Raw genomic sequence first — 27,086 nt, forward strand, 5'->3', positions numbered from 1 at the left:
CTTGGGAGTGTCGGGCTGGGTGCGGCTGGAGCAAAACATCTTTCCCCTAATACAGACTGCACAACAAACCTGCAGCCCCTTCTGTCTGTCAGAAATCCTGTCCGTGACTCCAGTTTAAATGTCACGATTCGCTAACGCCAGTGGGAGTCGCGAGAAGTTTCTTTGATCTCAGAGGGCAAAAAGGACACAAAGGGATTTCAGTTTAAATCACAACAGCAATAATGTACATTTATTTTAGTGATAACAAGGGTTATGTGATAGAGGAGAGGGGGAGAGAGAGAGAGAGAGAGAGGGGAGAAAGAAAACAAAGTAAAGAAAGAGAGAGGTTATAGCTACCAACAGATGAGACAGTGTCACAGGGGTCTTTTTCCGTGGGGAGATCTCACCAAAATTAATTTAGCCATATGTAATTCTTCCCCAAAGTGACCTTGTTTCCAGTGTGCTAATAAGCACCCCAAAGGAGAAATACCTGCTATGAGAGCATTGCTGCCCAAAACCCCTTTAAGCTTCTCCATGTCACAACTACAATTCACCACAAATGCCGAACCTGCAACGCTTTCGCAGTCGTCTGACGGACGGCGCCCAGGCAATCCCAACAGGAATTCCTTTAGCCCAACCAAGCGCAGCTTTTGCTGCGTCTTATTGGCAGGCACCCAAACCAAAGTGAAAGCACCTTACCTCTTCTCCTGGGGACGCTGTGAGCAGCGCAGACGGTCGCGGCCGATGGGCTCCCCGAGAATCCCTCGGTGCCGGCTGGAGCAGGATCGGGTCGCGAGCTCGCTCAGCAGCACTCACAAGGTCCCATCTGGGTCACCAAAATGTTAGAGTTCAGGAACACACATCATCACACAATGATTATATGCAGGTGCTTTATTGAAGAGCTCTGGGTGTCAGGGGTACACAGACCCAAATCTGACCCATCTTGCTTTTGAGCTGAACATGTTTGGTACTCTATCATTATATAACTTACATATTAATTATTAAACTTACATTGTTCTATTGTATGCATTGTTTTTACCCAAGCATGGATTTCTCGTGATCCCACCTCAGCCCCCTAACATTGTTCCTCATGTTCTTTAAACAATAATTATATCTAATCACATCTAACAATTCTATCATTTATCATATATTGATTACACAGGTGCAGTTTCACATGATCTTTAGCAAGCACAAGGCCTAACATTTCCAGGGCCTACTTTTCCCAGGGCTTGCCAAGCCTAACTTTCTTTCTGAGTTCCCGAATTTCCTAAGATTTTAAAATGTTTTACGATCACCTCCAGACACAAAGAGGCCTGCCTGAACAGTCACAGTGCTACATCTATTTTTAATTTTAATTTTTATCAATTTTTCCAGAGCCTGCTGGCTGTGTTCAAGATTTTCTCCCTATTCCCTCCCTAGTGCACATTCTCCAGAAACTCTGCTTTTACATCCTTTTGCATTGATTAAAGTTACCTGCAATGACCAGTCAATCCAAACCCTGGGAAAACTTCAACTTCAATGTGTACCTAGGGAAAATATTTACCTCCCACATCTGAAGCCATGAGCTGCCAAGTACTGTCCCCACTGTCATACCCTGTCCCCTGGAGGTGTGCTGATGCCATTTCAAAAGGGTTGCCAATGAAAACAAGTTTGAATATTTTGGTAGTTTCCACACTGGCATTCAAATCCTTGACTAGAAAAATCACAAGTCATGATTTCTAGGATTCTTCCATACCAAAGCTGTCATTCTCACCCTGGATTTTAGAGTGTCTGAACAGTCAGACAAGGTTTTAGTTTTAGACTCTAGAGACAAAGTCCCTGCTGTTCGGCGATCCCATTCCATCAGCATATAGTCCTGCTGATTCCTTTAGGCAGGAGCAGCAAAAGGCAAGAATGAGGCAAACAAGCTGCTCCTGTGTTCTCATGTCCAGCACAGCAGTAACTGGGAATTCAAGAATGGATTCAGGAGACAATGGGTGCACAGGGAGCCACCAAGACTTTGGGATGCTGAAATGGACCAGCGTGGTGCATGTGCCCGGGCTGCACCGCGCTGAGCTCCAACTGGACAATCTAACAATGGTTAAATGGACACACCATGGGCCACTGGAGACTCCTACTCCTAGTTCTGTGAGCTACACTATTCACCTGTCATTCACCAGATGATGTTTTCATCTCTGCTTGAAATCCAGGAGAGGAAAAGGTCAACATGGAAAAGTGTTCTCCCAATTCTAGTGACACCTTGTGCCTGCACACCACCTGTGCCCATGGCAGGGTGGTTGGAGGCTGGATGATGTTGATGATACTTTGCAACACCAAGTGCTCAGGGATTCTGGGATTGCCCAAGTGGAGAGCAAAACTGAGCCGTGTAAGTCCCTGGTTTTTTTCAGCACATGCTGCTTCTTCCTTTGTTCCAAGCAAGTCCAGGATTTGGTTTCATGTGTCTTTAAGGTGCCTGGACAGATGACAGGGAGGGCAGCTGCCCCATCAGACTCTCTCTCTCTCTCTCTCTCTCTCTCTCTCTCTCACTCAGGATGGTGCCAGTGCCTCTGCCTTGGGACACCTGAGTGTGGAAGGCGAGCTCGCCCTCAAGCACGGCCATCCAAGTCAGTCACAGGCACAGGCTGCAGCTGAAGCTGCCAAGCGTTGCTGTGAGGCTGCAAGTGAAGAGAAAGCCATTGTGGCCAACTCTGCTGAAGCCTTTTGCCAAAGCAAAGGCAATTGTGCCCAAAGCCTCCCCCTGTTTGGCACCCGGCTGCTGCGGACGCCTCAGTGCGCAGGTGCTGACGTTGGGGCTGCTGCTGTTCCTGGGCACACTCTGCTGCTGTTTCTGTGGGCTCCAGAGCCGCTTGGGCAGCAGCCACTGGGCAGCCCTGCTGGAGGAGACATCGCCACCCTCCCCATGGTGGCAGCAGCTCTGTGGGCCCCGAGCTCTGTGTCAGGGAGGCCTCGGTCACAGCAGCGTGGCCTGGGCAGCCGCGAGGGCCCGGGCTGGCCGTTAGCCCTGCCTCTGCCCACTGCCCCTTCCTGGAGGCACCCAGTGGCCGTGGCCTGGCAGCACCCCCTGCCCTCCATGTCCCCAGCCAGCCCAGCCTGGGCACCTTGGGCTGTCCCCACCCTCCCGCTGGGGTGGTGTCCCAGCCTCCAGGCCTTCTGCTGCAGGCCTGGGGGACATTTTGGGACAGCACCGGAGCAGCCGGGTGTCAGGGACCAGGCGGCTGCCCGGGGGCTGCTTATGGCCTCTGACACCCAATTCCTCAGGGCTTCCCACCACCCCGGCTCCTCCAGGGCCTTCTGTCCCCTTGGAACCTCCTGCCACCCACTCCCTCACACATCCCCCTCGTGCCTTCCCACTGCCTTGTCCCGTCTGGGCCTCCGCAGCCCCTCATCCCTTCACGGCCTCCCAGCACCCCGTGCCCTCAGGGGCTCCCCCAGCCTGGCCCGGCAGCAGCGCCGCAGCCCCACAGGAGCTCCAGCAGCTCCTCAGCCATCACGGCAGCAACACACGGGCAGCAGGACACAGATGGCGCTTCCTGCCTGCCACAGGGCTTGTGGCTTCAGCACAACCACCAAAGGCCAAGGGGCTTCTGGCCATTTCCCCTGCACCACTGCATGCCCTGGCAGGTTGCTGAACACAAGAACCCTTTTCCCTCTCTTCCCCTATGCCCCGCACACCCTGGGCAGCAAAAGAAAGGTCTTGGGACTCTTGTGGTTTATAACATATCCTATATTATTTACATACTAGATGGAAACGAAACAAAGAACAATCTCTATCAAACAAAAACTAACAGATGGCCCATGTGGCCCCAGAAGACAGAGCCTCTCAGCCCTAACATATCCTACATTATTTACATAGTAAAAAGAAGAGAAAAAAGGAAAAGAACAACCCTTATGAAAAAAAAAATCCTGGCTGGCCCATGTGGCCCCAGAAGACAGAGCCTCTCAGGTCAGCTCTGAGTACACCTCCAGCAGCGCAGCCAGCCCAGGCCCGACAGACGAGGCCGTGTCCTCCATGCCCTGAGGATTTGGTCTTGCATCCTCTGGAGAATGGAGTAACGGGCACTCTGGATGGCCCGGAGGACATACAGCGTTTCAAGTGCCAGATCTGACACGGCACCGCTTCTGTCCTCTGTCAGGCGTTCGAGGGCTGCAAGAGAGATGAACAGAGCCACGGTCACACCCCAGAGCTGTGGGGGCCCAGCGAGAGCCCCCTGCCAGGGCCATGCCAGCCGGCTCTTGCCTTGGCCAGGAGGGAGCAGGGACCAAGGGGGTCAGCCCGAAGCTGCTGGCCACAAATGCCCCACGTGGCCCTGAAATCTCACTGTGCTCTGCCCACGCCGTCCCTCATCGGCACAGGGAGCAGACCCCTCCACAGCCTGGCCAGGGCTTGCAGCTGCCCCCGACAGCCACCACTGTCAGCCCGCTGCCGTGGCTCACCTCTGCACAACACCTGGAGCTCTGCGTGCTGCCCCCTTAGCTGCTCCCCGGCCATCCCTGAGAACACAGAGCCTGTCAGGGTCCCAGCAGCACAGCTCCCTGCCAGCGGCGCTGCCAGCCCTGCGGCCACACGGCCTCCTGCCCCGGCAGGGCTCAGCCCGGGCCCTTACCGCATCCTAACCCAGCCCAAGGGCACGGCTGCCAGAGGCCGGCAGCAGCAGCCCCGAGGGCAGCCGGGGCTCCAGGGCGCCGGGCCCGGGTGCCGCTGCCGGGGCAGCAGCCGGGGCTGGGGCCGAGCTGCGGCGGGGCGGGGAGGGAGCCCGGGCTCGGGACTCACCGATGACCCTGATGGCCGCAGCTCGCAGGGTCTCCTGTGGGTCCTGCAGGTACTGCAGGGCCCGGCGCAGGTGCTGGGCCAAGGGGATCCTGTGGTCTGCCAGCTGGAGAGAGCGGCAGGAGGGAAGGGTTGGCGCGGGCTCTGTCCCTCGGCCGGGCGCTGCTGCCTGCGGCCAGCCCCGGCCTCCCGTGCCCGGCCAGCCCTGAGAAGCCGTGCGGCCCCCGGGTGCAGCAGTGGGCAGGGGCACAGCTGCCAGCCCCACACACTGAGCACCGGGGCCAGGGGGCTTCTCTAGCCTTTGGCTGGCACTTGCAGCCCGCCCTTACCACGAGCTTGGCAAACTTCCACAGCTTCTCCTTCCTCACAGCTTTTTCCAGGTCTGGCCTCTTCAGAAAGCCAGCCGCGCGAAGGAGCGTTGTCCGAGAGGCCTGGGGAGCAGCAGAGAGCCGCAAATGGCCCCACAAGGCAGGGCACAGGAGTGTCCCAGTGCCAAGGGCTGGAGGAGGCTGCAGCCTGCAAGCCTGCGTCAGGGCAGGAGGCAGCTGAGCCCCCTGCCAAGGCGCAGCAGCAGCCCAGGAGTCCTCACCTCTGCCACATGCCGATTCTCATCTTGGCAGTGGAAAAAGAGTGGGAGCAGGCTCTGGTACACTCGTTCCTTCAGGGGCTTTCTTCCTTCTTCTTCTGCCGACGACATCATTCTTCGAAGGAGAGACATGGAGAGCAGCTGCACCTGGCTATCAGGCTGTATGAAAGGAAGGAAGGAAAAATGACCTCATCATTGGCTTCTTGTGGCCCACATTGGCGCAGGCCTGCAAATGCACAGGGCACAAAGTGTCCGGGCAGCAGGCAGTGGCCGTGGCTGGAGCACAGAGCCTTACATTGTCCAGGAGTTTCAGGAGCGGCTCAGCCAGCTGCAGGGCCCTGCGCCAGGATATTGGGGTTTCTTCATCCAGGAAAATATAGCTCAGGAGAGCAATGCTCATCCTGGCCACGTCACTGTCCAAGTCCCACAGGAGGTGCACTAGTCTTCCTGTCAGGCTCTGAATTCTTTCGGCCTGTGCAGAACACAAGGGTGTGAAAGCCCGGGCAGCTGCCGCAGGGCCCAGAGGCCAAAGGTCTGTCCCAAAGCACTCGGGCAGCTGAAGCAGGAGGCAGGAGAGCTGCGAGGAGCTGCCTCAGCGCCCAAGGCAAAGGCCAGCCAAGGCCAAGTGACAGCATTGCCCAGCCTCATGCTGCCCACACGGCTTCAGCTGCTGCCCCCTTCTCACCATGGAGGGATGGTCCTTTAGCAGGAGGAGAGCCCTGAGAACCTGGTGATGCATCTCTGTGGAGTTGTACCACAGGTACTTATACAAGATCTCCATTAGGCTGTCACCACAGTCACTCAAGTCCAGGCAATCTAGGAGCTGAAAGGCACAGGGCAGTGAGAGGGGAGCTGGCCGGCAGGAGCCTGGAAGTGCGCAGGGCTGGGCCCAGGCAGCAGCACAGGGCGCGGGTGCCGTCCCAGGCAGCTGTGGCTATGCCAGGGGACAGGGCTGGCAGGGAGCTGAGCGAGGTAGTGCTGGCCATCAGGCTCACCTCCACAAGGAATGCCATGGCAGAGACATCCCAGTGTGGCAACGGTTTGCTGAGCACCTCAAGCAGGTAGCTTAAGATGCTTTTGCACAAGTGGGCGGATGCACGGCGCATTACCCTGGAAGGCAGAAAATGGCAGAAAGAGTCTCAGCAAGGGTGCAAAAAACCTCTCCCAGGACTGAAGGACACAGTTGTCCTATTGCCCCAGCACCCTGTGAGGGTATTTGGGCCCTTCAGATGTGGCTGCTCCTGGGCACCCTCCTCTCACAGCCTTTTGCAGTCTCCTTGGCCATCCCTCGGTGACGAGGTCCTCAGGCCCATGGCCACGGGGACTGTGGGGGGCATCCCGGGCAGGGGGCACAAACGTCAGAGGCAGTGGGGAGAAGGGGGGCTCACCTGGCCAGCAGACCCACGGCATAGTGGTGGGTGTCAGCACAGAGCAGCGTGTCCCAGCCACGCTTGCGTTCCATTGCCACCACCACATGCTCCAAGTGGAGACTGGAGAGCAGGGCCTTCAGGGTCTGCACTGCAAACCTGTGTGCACAGCAAAGCCCAGGTGACGCTGGGAGCGCTGGCTCTGAGGCTGGGGAAGTGGCAGGGACAGGAGGAGTGGCATACCTGTTGGGGCTGGTGGAGAGGCCGTGTTGCTCCTGGCATTCCTTCCAGAAGGTATGGACGTCCTCTGTCATATACAAAGTACTGAAGTACGTTTGGAAGAGGAGATGCACAAAGAGGCGGGGGAAGTAGACTGTGAGGATCTGTGGGCAACAGGGCCCCTGGAGGATCTTCCACATCACCAGAGTTGCCTGCAGAGGACAAAGCAGCCCGAGACAGCGCTCAGTGCCGGGGCGTCCGTGTGGCAGGGCCTGAGCGTGGCAGGGAGAGGCCGGGGCAGACACAGGGGGAGCAGCGGGCCTGGTGGCCCTGAAGCTGCCCCTAGGCCAGGTTTGTGGCCAGTGCCTGAAGCAGGGAGATGCAGTGGGGGAAGGAGGCAACAGAGCTGCTGGAGAGGCGGCCGGCCTTGCGGTGAGCAAAGGCCAGCTCCAGAAACTCACAGTCAGGGAAAAGACAGCCGTCTTGTCCCCATCAGAGGTGCCCAGGTTTTTCTGCGGCCAGCTCCCCACCACATTGATGAGGAGCGGTGTCACTTCCTCTGAAATCCAGGGCGAGAGCAAGATGGTCGTCCACATGGCCATAGCAGCTCTGCGGGGTCAGACACAGCACCGTGGGCTGGGCAGCAGCGGGGAGCTGAGCTGGCCGCCAGCTCTGCCTGTGCCCACTGGCCCTGAGCGGCAGCAGCAGCCAGGCAGCCCAGCCCTGTGGGGACAGGCCCCTGAGGGGCAGGCTGGCAGCACGGCAGTGGGCTCGGGGGCCGACTTTGTAGCAGGGCTGGCAAAGGGAGCAGCCAGAGGCCCCTGGAACTCTGTGTTGCTCACAGCCCTGGGCCGGGCTGTACAGGGTGATGGGCTGGGGAGCCCTGAGGCCTCGGGGCAGCTGGGCCCCATACCTGTCACACGTTGGGGCCACCCGCAGGAGAGTGATGGCCACATCATCGGGCTCTGCCTCGGCCACTTGCATCAGGGCCCAGTCCATCCTGTGCTCAGCAGCCTCATTGGCCATGAGCCACTGGTGGATGTACCTCACCACGCCGGGCACCTGGAGAAGGCACAGGGAGACTTGGAATGCTAGCAGAGGGAGTCAGCAATGTGCCCAGCTTCTTCCTCAGACAAGTGCTTCTCTTCCAGCACGCTGCCATGGCCTCAAAAGCTCCAAGTGAGCAGCAGGCGTGGCTTGGGAAAGCCAAGCAATTGCTGGAGGATCAAAGGCTGGCCACAGGCTGCTTACTTGCTCTGGATTGAAAAGAGCCGTCTCTACAAGCAGATCCAGCTGGGCAGCGCTGCTCTGTTCTACCAAGACCTCTGAGGATGTCTTGACCTCAGTGTCCATAGGTCTGGTGTCTTCCTTGCCAATTCTCTTGATGTATTGGTAAAGAAACTGTAGGAGAAGGGCAGGAAGGCAGGGAAGTTGCATGGAGTGCTCCAAGTGCGGTGCTGGGCTGAGCAGTGCCAGCAGGCCCAGCCCAGGTGGGGATGGCTGCAGGTACCTGCGCTGCTCTGCGGAAGCGGCCACGGGCGGTGTCCTGCTCTTGTGTGCCGTCCATGGCTGCATCTGGCAAAGAGCAGCCAGAGCTGAGGGGCTGCAGGAGAGGCCGGAGAGCACAGCCCAGCCCTGCGTTCCCCAGGCAGTGACAGTCCCGGGATGCCCCAGGGGATGCAGCACGGCCACTGCTGCGGGGGCAGCCCCAGCCCCTTTTTTGTGCTGTCCATGGGTGTGTCTCCACAGGACAGTGTGGGATGGGATGAGATGGGATGCAATGGGATGGGATGGGGCCAAGATGGCCGCAGGCACCAGCCCTGTGGCCCAGCTCTGCCACTCACCCTCCTCCAGCGGCTGCAACTGCTGCACCTCTTCGGTCTCTGGTGCTGGGGCAGCTCCAGGACCTTCTTCCTCGACCTCCTCTTCCTCCTTGTCCACCCAGGCCAGTTTGGGCACTCTTGGGGGTCGCTGCTCCAAATCTTCCAGACTCTCCAATCCTTTCCATAGGAACAGCACCAGGGGATGGCATGGCATGTAATGGGATGGGGCCAAGCTGGCAACAGGCACTAGCCCTAAGGCTGAGCTCTGCAACTCACCCTCCTGTGGTGCCTGGAACTCCTGCACCTCTTCAGACTCCTGTGCCAGGACAGCTCCAGAGCCTTCTTCTTCCTGCTCCTCAAGCCAGGCCAACTTGGGCACTCTTGGGGGTCGCTGCTCCATGGCAGTGACTGGATTTATGGCTGCTTGCAGGAGAGATGGCTCGGAAAAACTCAGAGTCAGCAAGTCCTGCAGTCGTGCCTGGAAGGCACCTGCAAGACTCAAGTCCTGGCAAGATTGCAAGACAGCGAGTCCTGCACTTGGGTGTTGAGGGCCCCTGCCACAAGGACAGGAGGCTCCTCGACAGGGATTGTGGTCTGGTCTCAAGGGCAGAGACTGCAGGGATGGGCGACACGTCGGAAAAGCTCCGGGTCACCAAGTCCCACGGTCTGCCCTCAAGAGAACCTTAAGAAGGAAGGCTCAGCAAGGCCACAGGTCAGCAAGACCTGTGGTCTGGCCTCGAGGTCACCTGTAGTAATAGTGCTTCAGAAAAGCTCCAGGTCCGACACAAAGGAGTGCGCTGTGCGGGGGCTCCTCACAGCACCGCTCTGGCGCGTCCTGACCCGTCGCGTGCACCGAGCACTGTGGCGTGGCCCTGTCACCGCCAGCTCCTATGTCAGCACGTGTCACAAAGGGCCCTTTGACATCTGCTCCCGTTGCCACCATCCCACGGTGACCGTGCTGCAGCGTGTCACAAAGGGCCCTTGCACACCCTGCCCTCCGCCCTGGGGCCGCCCCCATCCCCCCCCAAGTGGCCCAGCTTGGAAGGAATCCCTTGCCCAAAGTGTCTAAGACAGCCTGACGGGATCTTTAGGAACAGCTTGTTAGAAATGAAATGGAGGCAAATTTATCAATAAGAATTTTATTGAAAACTTTGTAAAATTTACTAATGGAAATGTCTCAGTGTTGAGAGACAGGTGTCTGCTAGGGAGGGCAGGAGCCTCCCTTGGAATGAAAAACGTAGACCCCCTCCCTCCGAATTATGATAATCTTGAAATCAAGGGGCTCTCAGGCAGAGATCTGGGGATAGGAATGACAGTTTTTTACTAATATTTATACCCAGGCAAACAAACAACAATAACTACAGCGTTAGCAAGAAAACAGAGCCAGGGACCCCGTGACAGCTTTCTGGGCTGAGACGGGAAAGGATGGAGGAGAGGATTTGTTTTACAAACCCCCTCGGGTTGGCAGTCAGTGCTGGTGCTCCTGCAGGGCTCTGAGGAACACTCAGCTGGAACAGCAGGGATGAGATGAGATCCCGGGCCAGTGGCTGAGGTGGATCAGCAGCTCCGTGGCGGTGGCTGGCAGTGCCACACGTCCCGGCAGGACAGGGGGTGCGAGGCCACCAATGAAGAGGGAAGAAGGAGAAGAAGCAGCAGCTCCATCTGGGTGATGGCGAAATTCCCTTCTCCCCACCACAACAGCTCTGCACCCAAAGTGTTCTTCTCCGAAGCTGAAGAAGACACCAAACTGTCCCCACCCTTCCCTTTTCCTGCCCCCTTCCCCCCCTGGGCCCAGCCAAACTCTTTATCTTTCCTCAAGCACCCACCAGGTACCCGCAGTTAAGTTTTCCCTGCAAGTCATGAGTAAAAATTCCACAGGCAAGCCAGAACTAAATAGAAAATAAAGGACACGTAACCCCCAACACCTGTAAGTTGTATCTTCAGAGTCAGCCAGGATCTTTGTTTGCCAGAAACACCTCTGAAGTTTAATCAAGGCATTAGTAATCAAAATTATTTTGAAAATTTAAAGATCAAAGTAGCCAAAATACTCAATGTAACTAATTGCTGGGTATGTTCTCAGCTCAGGTTGGGAGGAATGGGGTTCCCTCGGAGGGCTCACCCTGTGGGGTGGCCAAAACTCTGTCAATGGGCTCTGACTCGTAACGGATCCAGTGCAGGGACACTGACAGAAAACTGTGCTGTGGAACACAGGAATGCAATTATCAGTTTTACAGGATTGACTGAGATTTCCCTTCCGGAGAAACCAAGCCCTGTTCTAGTTGGAGACCACAATGTGAAAGGATTTCTGTGCTTTACCATCACAAGCTTACTCATTCTTTTTCCTCACTCTCATTCACGTTAGGAACAATAATTCTGTTGTCCATGGAGCTGGCACCTTTTGAATTCCAGAATAATGTCCCCAAGGTCCTTTGCTGTTCAGCTTTACCGCGCTGTCTGTGGCTAACAAGGCTTGCTGGGGTCCTTTCCCCTTCGGCTGGAGAGGTGCCGAGTCCCAGTCCCTGAGGGACAGCCAGGCTCCTGTCTGGAATTGGTGTGGAAGTCCCTCAGGGTCACATCAGCCTTCACATGGAGCCCCATGGATCTGAGCATTTTCCAAAGGGGCCGTTGGGGCAAACAGGGAGATTTGGTCTGGCAGGGTCTGTAAAACAATATCCCATCCCATCGACTTGTTCTGGCAGAGAACACTTGGCTGCAGGGACATATTCCCATTGTTCCTGCCCAGGTCTCAGGATTCAAACAGTGTTGTCTTTGCCCAGAGCTGTTCCTTCAGCTGGCTTGGGAGGGCCATTTGGCCTCTGGACCCACACTCTGGCTCCTTTATTAGGACTGCTGGGTCCAAACTCTTTTTATCCACAAATGGAGGCAATTTGAAGTTGTTATAAATGCAAAGGCAATTTCGGGTTATATAAAAGAGAAAATTTATTATCAAACAATAATAAATTCGAACAAAGAGAAAAAAAAAACCACAATAAAATAAGCAGCGCAGCGCTGGGTGGACAGGGTCTATACGCAAGGTATAGATGCTCCCAAATCCACGCCTGAGAGTCCTTTGGCCTGGGTTTTTATAGGAAGTTTGTGTCCCGAGGCCAAATTCCAAGCAGGCACCCTTTGCTAAGAGGTTCTTGATTGTTCGAAGAATAGATTTCCTGGCACTGGGGAATAGAGTCAATAGACGTTGGGCAGAGGCTCCTCATATGTAAAGAGGTCCAGGATGTCTTTTTGATATCATTTTGGTCCGGGCCATTAGGGTGGAGTGGTGGCACCCATCCTGGAGCCGATGGCTATCTCGGCTGGCTCCTCTTCCTTTGTCTAGTTTCTCCATTTCTCCAGCACAGGTGGTCAGGGCGGAGATGCTCGGGCTCGGCGATATCTCGTCCGGGCCCGTTCCTTTGTTTGTTCGATGGCCCGTGTCCTGCCCATTCTTTCGGCGCTGATGTGCCTGCTTGCGATTGTTATCTGGGTGCTTGGCTGCAATCTGTTGCTTTGGAAGAGAAATCCTGCCTCGACCTGGAGGAGGATTTCTCATTCCATATTTTCATCATTTACAATTACATATACTTTATTTAAACCTTTTCTTTCGAATTTTTATTCATCCAATTCTTTATTACAGTCCCCCACCTAATAATTTGACCACATTAAAAATTCGTATTATTTTATTCAATCTTACAGAGGGATGAGTGTGAGATTAACCACATTCACTTTTCTCCCAGTCTGATATTTTGCTTTTAGGATTTAACTCGTCTTCATCTCTGGAGAAACAGAATACTTGGTCAAATTGTAAACATACCCGGTCAACTTCACTTTTTAACAAATCTAAAATTATTGGTTCATTATTGAAGGAAGCTTTTGTTTCATGTTTTAAATTTCTATCTTCTTAATACATTTTTCCACTTATAGTACACGTTTTCAAGTTCGCTTTATTGTAACATAGGATTGATTTTGTAATATGCTACAAAGGTGGATTGTCTTTTTCTTCTGATCTAGATGGTTTTATTACATTGACTATAAATTGAAATCGGAGGAATCCCTCCCACTTCTCTCTTGTACCTGAAGTGGGTAGTTTTGATCTTTTGTCTTTCAGGAGTTTGAAACTGCCCGTCTTTAAAACTTGCCTTTGAGCAGTAACACCAGACCTCCCCCTTTAATTTACAGATCTTATACTGAGTGCCGTTGGAAAAACACATCCCCTTCTGCAGTTCTGGAGGACAGTCAATCTTTCGTCCGGTTTCTGTGGCAGTCTGACACTGCTCACACTTCCCCAGGGGACTCTCCCCCTGGAGGTACCTCGGGACTCGTTCCCTCGGCCAAGCACACGGCTAGGTTCAGGACTATCAGGATTCTCCACCATTGCATCCCTCTGCCTTGCCCTTCGCCCGTATAGGAACATACGGCGGGGATTGCCATCTTCTCGGCAGCAGGGACTGTCTTCAGGGGCCCTGGTAGTCTTTAAGGCGTGTCTTCTTTTGAAAGTAGCCCACCGAGACGATTTAGTTGGGTCTGTCTTACACAGTACTTTAAACTTTAATTGTTTTTCGGCTCTCGATTTCTAAAGCTTTGGCTTTGGAATCTAACTGGCCTCTTAACTTCTTTTGGAACAATAGGAACCACTCAGGAGAGTTTAGTTCTAAGGACCCCGCCCGGGTGGCAAGTGTTAAGAAACGGCTAGTCTCCTCCTGTTCTTTCTCTAGACACTTTGTGCACAATCCTTTAGGTTTGTACTCTCTTAAACAGTGGGCTACCCAAATCTGTTTACAATAAGCACACTCGAAGTGGATAAATGGAAAATAATTACAATCAGGATTAATACAACTTATCTGGTCGTCACTTGTCATTTGTGATGACGCCGGAGTTTGATTTTCAGCTCTCTCGGAGGTGTGGTGACTTTCCCCTCGGAGGAGTTGTAATCCGTTACTTTTTTCACTCGAGATGAGTGTGTCTAGCTCTTTTCTGCAGTCCGGACAGCTGTGTCTGTGGTCAGGAGGACGAGAAACGGTCCTTCCTAGTGAGGGTTGAGGGGGAGCTCTTTCTAAGCTTTGATCAGGACTTTATCCCCAGGCTGCATTTGGTGTATGGCAAATCCTAGTGTTGTGCTTTGGGGAATTAATCTTTTCTGCAGATTGGTTAACAAAGTCGCTCGTTTTGCCTCTTTGTCTGCCAGGTTGTTACCTCGGGTGTGGAACTGCCATCCTGTTTGGTGTCTTTTTACATGGACAACTGATATTTCTTTTGGTTCTCTGACAGCTTGTAGAATTTGTCGAATGATTTCCTTATGGATTAACTCTTTTCTTTTCGTATTTATCAGACTTCTTTTTCTCAAATTTTCTTAAAAGTATGTACTACTTTAAAAGCATACCGCGAATTTGTATAGATGATCCCCCTCTTTCCTTTCAACCCCTGGAGGGCTCTCAGGAGAGCATAAAGCTCGCAAGCTTGTGCAGACCAGCTTGCTTTCAGGGGGCCTGATTTCACAATGCTTCCTGATATGCCATTCACTATAGCATATCTTGACTTTTTTTTTCTCTCAACAACTTTCGAGGATCCATCTATAAACTACTTTTCTCTTCTTTCTAACTCTTGATTTTCTAAATCTGGTCTAACTTTAGTTTGCAATTTTACAGTTCTAATGCAATTGTGTAATAGTTTCTCTGTTGGTTCTCTAAACAGGAACTGTACAGGATTCTGCGCAGTAGTGGTTCTTAATTCTAAACCAGGCGAGCTGATTAAGATGGCTTTATATTTCAGAAGCCTCAAATCAGTCAACCACTTTTCCGCTTTTTGTTGTAAGATATTTCTTACATCATGTAGACTATCAAGGGAGCTCCGAAAGTTACCCCTTTTTTTTTTTTTTTTTTTTTTTTCTTCTCTTACTAATAAAGCCACTGCCACAATTGCTTGCAAACAAGTAGGCCAACCCCGACTAACCGGGTCTAAAAATTTTGAGAGAAACCTTATGGGCTTCTTTTTTCTGCCCACTCTTGGGTCAGAACTCCTTGTGCTGCTTGTCTATTCACATCTACGAATAATTGAAATTCTTATTGGTATCCAGTAAAGTTAGTACGGGGGCAGTTATGAATGCATCTGTAAGAGACGCTTTCTGGGGACGGTCAGAGACACGGCAAAGACCTCTATAATCGAGTTAAGTGTTAGAAGTTTATTTCAGGGCGTGGGGTAGAGAGGTAGAGAGAGAGAGCAAGAGAGGGCAAGAGAGAGAGCGCAAGAGAGACGGAAAAAAAGAGCAAGCAAGAGAAAAAAAGAGACCGAGCTCTTCTATACCACTACTTATATAACCTATACCTTTGAATATTCTATTCCTTTTCTAACCAATCTTTCTAAGTATACTAATATAGTAACATTTGTGTACAACCTATAGAAATCGCTATTTTTGCATATTTTTAGTTATCTCAGGGTCCTTCAGACCTTTCCTTATAAGGCTGGGATGAGGGGCCTCAGCTTGGTTTTATTGCAGGAAAGAATGTGTTCTGGCATACCAGCCCGGTTGGTTTCTTTGAATTATTCAAACCGTGCTATCATTTGTATTTCTTCCTTAGCCTTTCTGGCTACAAAGTCATATTTATAATTTCTTTCTAATTCTACCTTCCCAACATCTCCCCCGTTTTGTCTATGAATAACTAAGATATTAGATACGATTCTACTCATTAGTTTCTGCATGCATTGGAGTATACAAGGTATAGCTATTAAAACTACAATTATCACTATACAGATTAAAACAAAAAGATAAAAACAACATGCACTTGGGTAAACGACAGAACTCCATTTTTTTTTTTCTTGAGCTGCTTCTGGTAGATCACTTTCTTCTTGAAGATTCTGCGTAGATCAGGCTTGGGCGTCTGCTTCTTGGCTCTTTTTTGCAGGGTCACTGGCTGGTGTGGAGGTTTCAGCAGACTTCGATGTGCAGTAGGGTTTTAGTGAGCTTTTGATCTCGTGCCTCTGCTTGAGCCGCGATTACTGCAGCTTGTGATGTTTGTGCTAAAAGAGCTTTTTCCAGCTTCTCCCCTAAGGTTCTCCCCAATTCAGTTGCTTGAATTGCTGCTACATGTTGTGGACTTCCTATTTTGTTACAAGCGTCTATCATTTCTGGCACTGTTGGCTTTTCTTTTCCCAGGGCTTTGATCACCTTCTTACATTCGGCATTAGCATTATTTTCGATAATGTCCCGTATCATAATTGGACGGGCTATATCATCACCACACTGGCGTTCAGCAGCTTGAATTACACGATCCACAAATGTTGTGAATGGCTCAGAGGCTTCTTGGCTAATAAGGTTATAAGCTTTTTCAAAAGTTCCAGCAGGCTGAATTTGCAAGAAGGCTCGCCGTGCCATTTTTTTGATGTCATCTAATGCTACCCTAGGCAGGTTTATCTGATTTTCATTTCGGTCATCTGGAGGTTCACCTGTGAGCTTTGACAGGGTGAGAGCACGCAAATCTGGATCATTACTACGTCTATAATTGTCCAATACATTTCTGAGTAGTCTCTTCCATTTCAATTCCCATAGCATAAATTGCGAATCTGTAAGGGTAATGCTAGCAATATTTTTGCAGTCATTGGGTGTAAGAGTATGCTCTTCTAGTGTACTTTTCAGCAGTTGTTTAAAATATGGAGAGCAAATGCCACTGTCCTTTATCGCTTTTCGCAGTTCTTTTATCTCCTGGGGTGAAATAGCTGTCCATGTTCTTGGACCGCCCGCCTGCTGACTAAATAACACCGGCATTGCTAGGGGGTTTATGTTTTCTTCTTTGCAAATTTGTCTTTTGACTTCCAGCCAGTTTGTAAGTTGGCTATCATCATAACATTCTTGGGAATTTATGTGTAGTGGAGCTTCGAATTTTACAATCTCACTTTGAAGTGGTAAAGTCAGGGGATTAGCTGTTGCATGCATAGAATAGTTCACTGTCTCTCCTGTATTTATTAATGCAGATACTGTGTTAGAAATTCCCCCTTCCTTTTGTACCTTTTGTGTAGCCAGGTGTAGCGGCGGCCTTGTAGTTGTAGTGTCGGCTGACAGTAGCTGCGATAGGGGACGGTCAGGGGGCAGAACGGGATGCTGCACTTGCGGATAAGCCTCTGGGAGCTGCGGCACGGACGAGGGCAGGGAAGCAGGTTTCGGTTGTTCGCGGTTATAATGCGCGGGGGCATCTGACAGCGAAGCGGCAGTTCTTGGTGATATTACAGCCGGGTCTGGTAGAGGATCGGGGGAATACACAGGACCAGACGCTGGCGGGAGTAGCGCGGTGTTTTGTGACCGTGTGGAAACCTGTGGTTGACACTGCGTTTGTGTAAGTTCCGGTCCAGGGTCGGTGGTGGCGGCCCTCGTGGCAGGCAGAACCGGGACCTGCTGCGGCTCGGGACCGCGTGGCCAGAGAGAAACAGCAGAAGGAGCTGAGGGGGCCGGGGTGGACCGGGCAGCGGAGGCTGGGACGTCTGCGGGCCGCGGCGAAACGGGAGGCGGAGAAAAATGAAACAACGAGATGTTCGAGGCAGCAGTGGTCTGTGTCGGCTCAGGGGCCGAGGTGTGACCCGCTGCTGACGGCGGGGCTGACTCCGCGGTGACAGGAGGTAGTGGAAGAGTTAGGGAAGAGGCTGCAGTGTGGTTTTGTAGCGCAGATAGAATATAAGCGGTAGCCGCGATGACGGCCGCAGGGTGCAGCGGGGGAGGAGCGGGAGATTCTCCGGTGGGGAGGAGGGGTGGTGGAGTTGAGGCGACAGCACCGACGGGGGGAGGAGCCACGATGACATCGCTGGGCGGAGGCGCAGGGGCGGAGTCAAGGGGCAGGGTCGCACCGGTGACGGGAGCGGGAGGGGCGGGGTGCACCGCGAGGGCAGAGCCGGGGGTGGGCAGCGCGGGGGTTGTGACAGCGGAGACAGGGTTTCTTGAGAGAGCGGGGAGCTCGCCGCTTGCCACACTGGGGGCGGGAACAGTATCGGGAGGGGGAGGGGGAGCAGGGGCGGGGGCCGCAGGGTCCGCCGAGGGGGATGGGGTCACCGGAACAGATTGCGAAATCACGGGGGCTGGGGGGGGTGGGGAAGGGACGCGCGAAACTGCGGATGCTGGAGTCACTGAGTTTCGGGGGGCCGGAACGGGCCTGGCCACGTTTCGGGTCTCCGTGGCCAGGGACAAATGTGTAGTAGGGACCGGATCTGACGCGACAGCCACTGATGGTTGTTGCTTATTATGAAAGAGTTCTACGAGAGCTCTACACGCTGGTACTAGCTGCGCGGCTGTCATATCGCGGTGTGAGATATTATTAAAGAGTTTAATACCGACCGTGTCCCAAAAATCTCTAGTAAATACAGCTGAACGGTCAGCGTTGGGGAAGTTAAGTAGAGTCCATTCTAAAAGATCTTTTAGCTCTTGTTTCGGTAAATTATTGGACTCAGAGCGTAATAAATGTTTTAGTCGCTTATAGAGGTCTCTGTCGTGAATAGAGTAAGATTGTCCCATGATTAAAACTTGTGCGCACTAACCTCAGTACCGGAGAAAACAGCGTATCCAATCCCAGCTTCTCGTGGGGGCTGGCCAGGCTCCCCTGCTGCGGCTCCAGACGCTGCTTTTCGGGTTCCTTCACCAAGCTCCGCTTCTAGCTGTTGCTTTGCAACACTGCAGCGAGCTCAGAACCCCTTTCCAGCACAGCACCAAGCGGTGCCAGGCACCTCGCTGTGCTCCACTCCCGGGCTGAGTCTCCCAGAGCTCCAAAAGACACCGATCCTCAGCGTCTCTGGACTCAGGAACTCCCCTTGCAACTTTAAAGAGCTTCGGCCCAACTCGCTGCTAAGCAGCGTGGTCCTTGCTCACGGTACTGGCTCGCCAATCTGTAGGAGACGCTTTCTGGGGACGGTCAGAGACACGGCAAAGACCTCTATAATCGAGTTAAGTGTTAGAAGTTTATTTCAGGGCGTGGGGTAGAGAGGTAGAGAGAGAGAGCAAGAGAGGGCAAGAGAGAGAGCGCAAGAGAGACGGAAAAAAAGAGCAAGCAAGAGAAAAAAGAGACCGAGCTCTTCTATACCACTACTTATATAACCTATACCTTTGAATATTCTATTCCTTTTCTAACCAATCTTTCTAAGTATACTAATATAGTAACATTTGTGTACAACCTATAGAAATCGCTATTTTTGCATATTTTTAGTTATCTCAGGGTCCTTCAGACCTTTCCTTATAAGGCTGGGATGAGGGGCCTCAGCTTGGTTTTATTGCAGGAAAGAATGTGTTCTGGCATACCAGCCCGGTTGGTTTCTTTGAATTATTCAAACCGTGCTATCATTTGTATTTCTTCCTTAGCCTTTCTGGCTACAAAGTCATATTTATAATTTCTTTCTAATTCTACCTTCCCAACAGCATCCTTTAATTTCTGAAAATTAAATTCATTTTGCTCAGTCTATTTCAACTTATCAGTGTTTAACCCTTCATACAGAAATTTTACTTTTTCACTAAATCCTTTAATTCATTGTCTGCAATATCTCAGGAGCCCCAAAAATTGTCTTATCTGTCTTTTTTGTTTTTGGGGCAGGGAGTGCAAGAATCCCTGCTACTCTCTCAGGGTCTAATTTCTTTTTCCCTTGAGATATCCAATGACCAAGGTATTTTACTTCGGGCTCTGTGAATTGCAATTTGGATTTAGATACTTTTAACCCCTTCCGTCTCAAGAAATTCAGTAAAGAAATCGTGCTTTTCTTCACCTTTTCTTCCGTCGTTCCGGCAATTAACAAGTCATCTACATATTGTAACAATTTTGTCCCCTCCTCTGGAATGAATTGGGTGAGTAGTTGTTCCAGAGCCTGTCTGAACAGATTTGGGGATTCTACAAACCCCTGCGGGAGGACCGTCCACCTCAGCTGTTGCTTTCGGTTTGTGTCCGGGTCCTCCCACTGAAAGGCGAAGAAATTTCTACTCTTTTCATCTAGAGGGCAAGTCCAAAAGCATCTTTTAAATCGATTACACTATACCATACATCTTTAGGTGAGAGCCTGTTCAGTAAAGTGTAAGGACTGGCCACCACCAGGAATCTGGTTCGGGTTCTAACATTTACAGCTCTGAGGTCCTGAACCAATCGTAAACTGCTATCTGTTTTTCTTACAGCCAGGATGAGGGTGTTATGCCAAATCCTGGGAAAACATTAGGAGGAAATTAGAAAATATTGACAGGTAACAAGATAAAAACCTCCAAGAGCTTCTGAGGGAAGCTCAAAAAGTATATATGAGAAGGGAGGATGAAAAACAGAGACTGTAAGCTAAGGTTTTGGTAGCTGCGGTCAAAGAAGTCCAAAACCAAGAACAAACACAAGGTAAGTTTAAAACACTACCTAGAAAACAGAAAAGCACTCACAAGGCAGCCCCTACCCCACGGAGAGAGGTCCCCGAATGTTACTACTGTAGGAAAGTAAGACACATTCAGCAGGATTGCAGGCAAAGAATAAGACCCTGACCATACACCCCAAACAAGGCCAGATGTCGGATTTCATGGCCTTGTCTGGCTTCTAAACACAGAAAGGTCAATCCATGTTTCATTGATGAGTGGATACATCTATCACAGTGTTCATGACCATGAATATTTCAGTAATGAGCAGATGGACAGGTAACCTTTGGCTGGAAGGTTCATTCAGAGATCACCTTTGGCTCAGGGCCTGTTGTTCAGGCCTCACTCAGGGCCTGTTGTGCAGACCTTGGCACTTCAGAAACGAGGTTTAGTGGGGGGCTTGACGCTGCTGGGTGACTGGCTGGACTGGATGAACTCAGAGGTCTTTTCCAGCAGAATGGATTCTATAATACCAGGATTCTATCTGCTGCATTCAGCTAGGTCCATTACTTAGCAGCATTACTTTAGTCCAAAAGCCCCCTCTTGCTCAGCTCTTGTGGCCTGAGGCTTCAGCTCCTTCAGCTCCCGGTGCTGAGCTGCTCAAGCTGAAGGAGACAACTGGGAGAGAAGAATAAGTTCATTCAATTCCTTCTGGGACATGGAGAGGGGAAATGTGAAAACAGGAGCATTGTTTGGTGTGGCCTCCTCTCTGCTCTTCACACCTTTCAGTGCTTTGACCCAGCCAAGAGCTTTCTCCAGGATTCAATGAAGCAGCTGTTCCTGCTCCCAGCTCTGGCTCTTCCCAGTCTCTGACCTTGACTGGTTTTGTCCCTCTTGCTGTGCCCTCTGTTCCCCCAGGGGGCTGCCCCAGACTGAGGGATCAGATGCAGGCACTGCTGCTGCTCCCTCGGGACCAGCCCCAGTTTGGTTGTTGCTGTCAGTGCCAGCAGAAGCCGTGGCTGGAGCAGCGGGTGCTGACAGTGCCCCAAGGCCCGGGGCTGGAGGGGTCCCTGGGCTGGGGCTGGGAGGGAGCTGCCCCTTGTTCTCCCTCTGCCTCCCGCAGAGCTGGGCCGGGCACAAGTGGGGCAGCAGAGCCAACAGGGGGCCTGCGAGTCTCTTGCAGCCGTGCCTGCTCAGAGTTTGGCCTTGGAGCTTCAGGTGGGCAAAGGCAGCTGCTCTGCTCCCTCTGCGTGTGCCCGTGTTCAGCACTGCTGCTCCATCAGTCTGTGCCCAGCAACGGGGAAAAGCCTCAGCCCTGCAGGGCCAGGAGCTGCCGGGCTCTGCCTGAGCAGCTCAGCCAGCGGGAAGGGAGCTGCTCCACACGGGAACCAGGAGCAAAGGACATGCCTTTTCTAGGACATGTTTTCTGTAAAAAAAACCAACAAAAACAACAAAAGCAAGCAAAAAAACCCCCCCCCAAAATATGAAAGATAAAAATTACCCCCAAATGTGTAGTGAAAAATCTTCTATAACACTGGAGTAAGAAAGAGGTAACTGATCTTTTGAAAAAGAGAACTCAGCTTTGATTTTAGTTCCTTAGTTTGTTCATGTGCTAGTGAAAAGGATCCATTAGCTGCCTTCCTTGAGAGATTTTATGGATGTTTTCCAATATTAAGATATTTTACACTGCAGTTAAAGGAATAGAAAATTGAAATACATGTTCTTCATGACTGTGTCTTGAGTGTGAAAATTTGCAGTTTAGAACTTGGACATAAATGATGAGTTCGGCGGGAGAAATGCAGCACTCAATATGAATGATCAGCAAGTCTCATTTATTGGTAACTCTAAAACCACTTATATAGCATCAATAATTAGGCTCATACAAAGTGTTAAAACAAGCTCATTATTGGATATTTTTATTTAAGGTCAACTCCACCTAATTCCACATTCCTGTGATCGTTCTTCTATGCTGAATTCACATTCTTCTGATCACAGCATCCTGTTCTCTGTTAACAGTTATCACTAAGGCCTTCCTGACCTTGCAACATCTCACACCAACTGTACTCTATTGTCTCATTCTTTCCCAGCTAACTGCTGCATGGGAACATGACCTTTGCTCTCTAGCCATTCCTCTACAATTCCCCTGTTTTCTTTTTGTACTAACAAAACTGTAGAAGTAGCCCTTTTCATCATGTTTTGCAAGCATTGCAGTATGCAAGGAATAAACAGTAACACAATCACAATGATCAATATAATAACAATTGCCATTTGTGCCAAATATTTTAACCATCCAGTGAGACCTAGGGATTGAAACCATTCCTCTAATGGATTTGTTTCCATGGTTAATATTTTCATATTGTTCTGTAGTTGTCGGAGATGAGCATGAATAGACACTGAATGGTCAGAAATATTCATGCAACACATTCCATCAAAGTCTTCACAGCCATGGCCCTGTGCTAATAGTAAAAAATCAATAGCAGCTCTATTCTGCAATACAGCATGCCTAACACTCTTCATTTCCAAAAGCAAATCAGACAAAACCTTTGATGTAATATTAAACTGTTTTCCTGTCCAACATGCCAGTCGTCGTAACTGTGTTAAGGCTTGAGCACTAGATACTCCAGGTGTAAAAAGAGATGACACAATCACTGTAGGACGTTCCCAAAGTTCAACCTGATCCTTGCATTCTGGCCCCAATTGGAACACACTTCTCTTTGTTCGTAACCTGGTTCTATTGGCTCCTAATAGTTGCTGTATAGTGGGTGCAAACAATGTCAATTTCCCAAAATAACAAGGCCCTCCATAAATGTTTGCTGGCAGTCCTTGCCATGCACGATGTCCACAGATTAGAAAAATACCAGGTGGTAATTGCAGAGGTGAACTGCTAGAATTTACCTTGTGAGACCAATTGCCACAGTATGCATCATTATTCTGCAAATACAGCAAATTTTGTGGAGAAATATTTGTACCATTTGGCCCATGAGACCTTTTTGCATGATTGTTCCTAGCCCAATTGACAAAAGTTAACCAATAATTGCCAGGGGCTGAGCCTAACAGTCTTAACTCTCGTGGCTCTGACCCGGTAACATTTAAACCTGTAGCAATGTACCAAATTTGAGCACCAATGGGATTTGCTGGGATTAAACCTGTGTCACAAATATTGATCGTGAATCTACCTGATGGGATTTCACATAATGTTTTGTTTGCTTCCTTGGGCATTTTCCAATTCTTTGTCCATTTTTTAAACATTGTGGCATTGAGTGAATCATCTAAAGGTGCGCCCACTAAACAAGTTCGAAAAGGATCTGAAGGGGTGGCCATTGAAAGGCAATAATTATCCTGTCTAGTTTGATTAGCCCACGTTACCCACGTATTTTGTCTCTCTTCCATGTCAATCAAAAACCCTTCATTTCCCTTTATCATGGTAAACCACCATAACAACTTGATCAGAGGTAGTCCTTTAAGAACCTTAAAAGGATTGTGGCAGTTCAGCCAGCATCTTGGCTGGATCCCATGTGAGATCTTGCTTCCCTTTTCTTTTACCCCTCTGCCTTGCCCGTCGATTCGGTTGCTTCGAACCACGGGCTGTTCCATCTTCTCAGCAGCAGGGATGACTTTCAGGGAAAGACCCTTTCTCTCGAGACTGCCGTTTTAAGAATTGCTCCCAATTTTTATTTTTTACCCCTGGAATATCACACCTGACCTGTGTAAGTGTTTTATGACAGTGTATTGTGGTTATTTCAATAATATACGGCAAAGGGGTATTAGGATGATAACAATAATTTTCTGGATTTATCCCAAAAGCATAAATCTCCCACCATCTATCAGATCCTTTTTCAAATTGTCCTGTTTGCACATCTTCCTGTAATGCAACCTCAGTGAAATTTCTTTCAAAGTTGTAACACTCTGTACAAATCCCTCTTGGGGATCGACCCCACTTAGAATGTGCCCACCACTTTTCTTTACACACTTTACAAATGTAACATACAAAAGGATAACATTCACACTCTGGTACTGTACACAAGATTTGCATGTGAGAGTCCATCAGATCCCGTCTCTATGTTGATGGTAGAGAGTGAGAAGTATCTGCAGAATTTTCTGGATCAGCTGAAGGTAAATCCCTGGGATCAGCAGGTTTAGTCCATCGGCTCGGCACCCAGACAGGCCCTGTGGGGGTAGACACACAAAGATAACCACGTCCCCAATACAGTACCTTGCTGGGACCTCCCCACAGTCCTGTTTTTGGATCTTTATAGACCAATCGGTTTGCCCTAGCATTTCTTTCTCCTAAACCCACATCCCATTTGTGACTACAAATATGGATAATAGCAAAGGCAGCAGTCCTCAACTTTACTGCTCTTTGAAGCTGCAAAAACAGTTCATATAAACAAGGATTTTTTACTTCCTTTATGTCTGCTTTTTCAATACGTTCACTCACTCCTGCAACATATAAAGAATCAGTTACCACATTAACAGGACCCTTAAACTGCACCAAAACCCAAACAACAGCGACTAATTCCAGAGTTTGTAATGTGTCCTCCTTTTGAGCTGGAATAATGTGATGATTCCATTGTCCTTGTGAATTTTGCCATGTAGCAGCAGCTGTGCGAGATTTCTTTCCAGCATCAGTGAACACCGTTGATGCCCCTGGTAACAGCACAAATGATCGTTTGGGCTTTTCAATCCAATTCTGCTGGCCTATCCATCGTAGTGGTATTCGAGGCACCTCCTCAGTACTGACCACACTGCTGTTGTCAAGCAATGCTTCTTGCAGTGTGGAGCTGTGAATTAAATACCAGTCTAAAGTGTCCTTTTTTATTGGTATCTGAATTACAGCTGGATCTGCACCCATAATTTGTCAGAATCGCTTCTACCTTTGTTTTATTAAATCTGCTAAAATTTCAATTTTTTGAATTAAGGTATGTCTCTGTTGTAGTGGTGGCAACAACCACTCTAATACCCATATCTCCCCTGTTTCCTTTTGTTGCTGTGTTAAAGCACCGATGAGATGTTGAAGTCCAAACCATACAGAAAGGTTAATGTCCAAATCTGGATCTCGCCTACGAACAACACCTGTCTGGATACCGTCCATTATTTTATTGAGAGCTTCTTGTTGTTCACTGGTGACCTGTATAGGTGCTGTAGGATCAGTACCTTTCAACAAAGGTCATAAGGGTTGTAAACGTTCATTAGAAATACTCACAACAGGTTTAAGGCATTGCAAATCTCCTAGCAATTGCTGAGCATCATGAACAGTATGAAGTGACATGTTCAATGACAGTTTCTGAGGGGCAACATACTGCTCAGTTAAAGTCCCCCCGAGATATTTCCATGGGGATGACTGCTGTATTTTCTCAGGTGCAACAACCAGTCCATTCTGAAGTAGTTGTGTTTGAATGTCTTTAACTTGTTAATCTGCAAAAGGTTGTGACTGAGCAAAAAGAACGTCATCCATATAATGAGAAATAATAGTTGTAGGCCACTGAACACGTAGTGGTTGCAAAGCATTATCAACATAAAGCTGGCACAAGGTAGGAGAATTACGCATACCCTGTGGTAAAACTGTCCATTCAAATCTCTTGTCTGGTTCTGCTCGATTTAATGAGGGCAAGGTAAAAGCAAATCTGCAAGTATCCTGTTCATGCAGTGAGATAGTGTAAAAACAATCCTTTAAATCAATTATTAACAAGGGCCAATCTTTTGGAAACATTGCAGGATTGGGCAAACCAGGTTGTAGCGCCCCCATTGGCTCCATTTGTTCATTTACTGCACGTAAGTCATGCAGCAATCGATATTTTCCAGATTTTTTTTTTATAACAAAAATAGGGGCATTCCAAGGACTTGTTGACAACTTTAAATGTCCTTGTTGATATTGTTCCAGCACTAATAGATGAGCTTGCTGCAGACTTTCCCTTTTTAAAGGCCACTGTTCAACCCATACTGGTTCCTGAATTATCCATTTAAGTGGGAGTGGGAAAGTCCAAACAATGGCCTCTATTCTAAAGGGTGCTCATTGGTCAAAATAACACCAAGTTGGGACAAAATATCTCGCCCTATTAGACATTGAACCTTGTCTGGTAATGGAACAATTGACAAAACAGAATTGATGACCTTCCCATCTAATTGAATCTGGATTTGTGGAGACCTTTTTGCCAAAGTTAAGCCTCCCACCCCTGTAACAGTAACCATACTGGACAACAAAGGCCGTTCCTGGGGCCAATACTGTGGAGCAACAATACTTGAGTCTGTCCCAGTATCCAATAGTCCTTCTAATTGGTGGGATTCTCGGTTATAATTGGGAACAACTTTTCGCTTGGGTCGAGTGTTTAAGCCCAGGGTAAGCAATGTAAGTCCTCCTGTAGAACCAAATCCACCCGTACCCTGTAATTGATTTTTCAGTGGTGTCAATTGATGGGTATATTGTGGTACTGGCACCAGTTGTGCAATTCGCTGTCCCTTATCAATTCTGGCTGGTGGTGCCAGTGTATATGCCATGATATATATTTCACCAGAATAGTCCACATCAATTACTCCAGGTAAAATAAACAGTCCCATTAGACTAGCAGATGAATGTCCCAACACTATTGCGCCCACAGCTTTTCCATTTATTATCACTGGTCCCATAATTCCCATGGGAATCTTGTAGGGCTGAGATGTCAATAAATCCACAGTCACTGAGGCTGCCAGGTGTCGTGGGTTTAAACCAGTAAGTAAAAAATTACTTATTTCTTGTTGTGAGATATGGATTAGAACAAGAGCAAAACAGGCTTAAAACTTAAAAAGAATAAAGACAGTTTATTAACAAACTACAAGAATAAGAACACCAGAATAAACTTTCAGAAAACCCCCTTATCTTCCACATCTTAACTATTCTTCTGTACACATGACAACATAGAGACAAATAACTTTAGGACTTTGGTGGTTAAAAACAGTCTTAATTCTTGCTACAGTCTTTTCATCAGTCTTTGTAGAGAAACAGAAGTCTCTTTCTGTTAGCTTACGGAGTTTCTCACGAGAAAACTATTTTTTGTCATAGTTTTCTATTTCTCTAATGCCTGCTGCCCAGAAA

At 49.7% G+C, this 27,086-nt stretch overlaps 3 protein-coding genes and 1 long non-coding RNA gene across 5 annotated transcripts in view; 1 reads left to right on the forward strand and 3 right to left on the reverse strand.

Annotated features, from left to right (window-relative positions):
• The window catches only part of LOC147646572 (maestro heat-like repeat-containing protein family member 7), a 386,235-nt gene that overhangs the window by 305,243 nt on the left and 53,906 nt on the right, over window positions 1-27,086 (forward strand). The window lies entirely within an intron of this gene.
• The window catches only part of LOC147646575 (uncharacterized), a 252,919-nt gene that overhangs the window by 220,773 nt on the left and 5,060 nt on the right, over window positions 1-27,086 (reverse strand). The window lies entirely within an intron of this gene.
• LOC147646580 (maestro heat-like repeat-containing protein family member 7) lies at window positions 3,688-9,608 on the reverse strand. The gene is made up of 16 exons (XM_086873263.1): window positions 9,019-9,608; window positions 8,764-8,919; window positions 8,430-8,494; window positions 8,171-8,320; window positions 7,833-7,981; window positions 7,381-7,528; window positions 6,944-7,131; window positions 6,722-6,859; window positions 6,329-6,443; window positions 6,019-6,156; window positions 5,629-5,805; window positions 5,337-5,492; window positions 5,077-5,178; window positions 4,751-4,853; window positions 4,414-4,470; window positions 3,688-4,123 (listed from the first exon to the last, which is right to left on the reverse strand). The coding sequence occupies exons 1-16, from the start codon at window positions 9,140-9,142 to the stop codon at window positions 3,924-3,926; spliced, it is 2,166 nt and encodes a 721-aa protein (XP_086729389.1). The 5' UTR covers window positions 9,143-9,608; the 3' UTR covers window positions 3,688-3,923.
• Window positions 16,161-23,611, reverse strand: LOC147646581 (endogenous retrovirus group PABLB member 1 Env polyprotein-like). Its single transcript, XM_086873286.1, has 4 exons — window positions 23,561-23,611; window positions 22,245-22,912; window positions 16,736-16,855; window positions 16,161-16,164 (listed from the first exon to the last, which is right to left on the reverse strand). Exons 1-4 carry the CDS (start codon window positions 23,609-23,611, stop codon window positions 16,161-16,163), a joined length of 843 nt encoding a protein of 280 aa, XP_086729412.1.

The sequence above is a fragment of the Cyanistes caeruleus genome, unplaced genomic scaffold, assembly GCF_971803275.1.
Source record: "Cyanistes caeruleus unplaced genomic scaffold, bCyaCae1.hap1.1 HAP1_SCAFFOLD_91, whole genome shotgun sequence".
NCBI classification, from domain to species: domain Eukaryota; kingdom Metazoa; phylum Chordata; class Aves; order Passeriformes; family Paridae; genus Cyanistes; species Cyanistes caeruleus.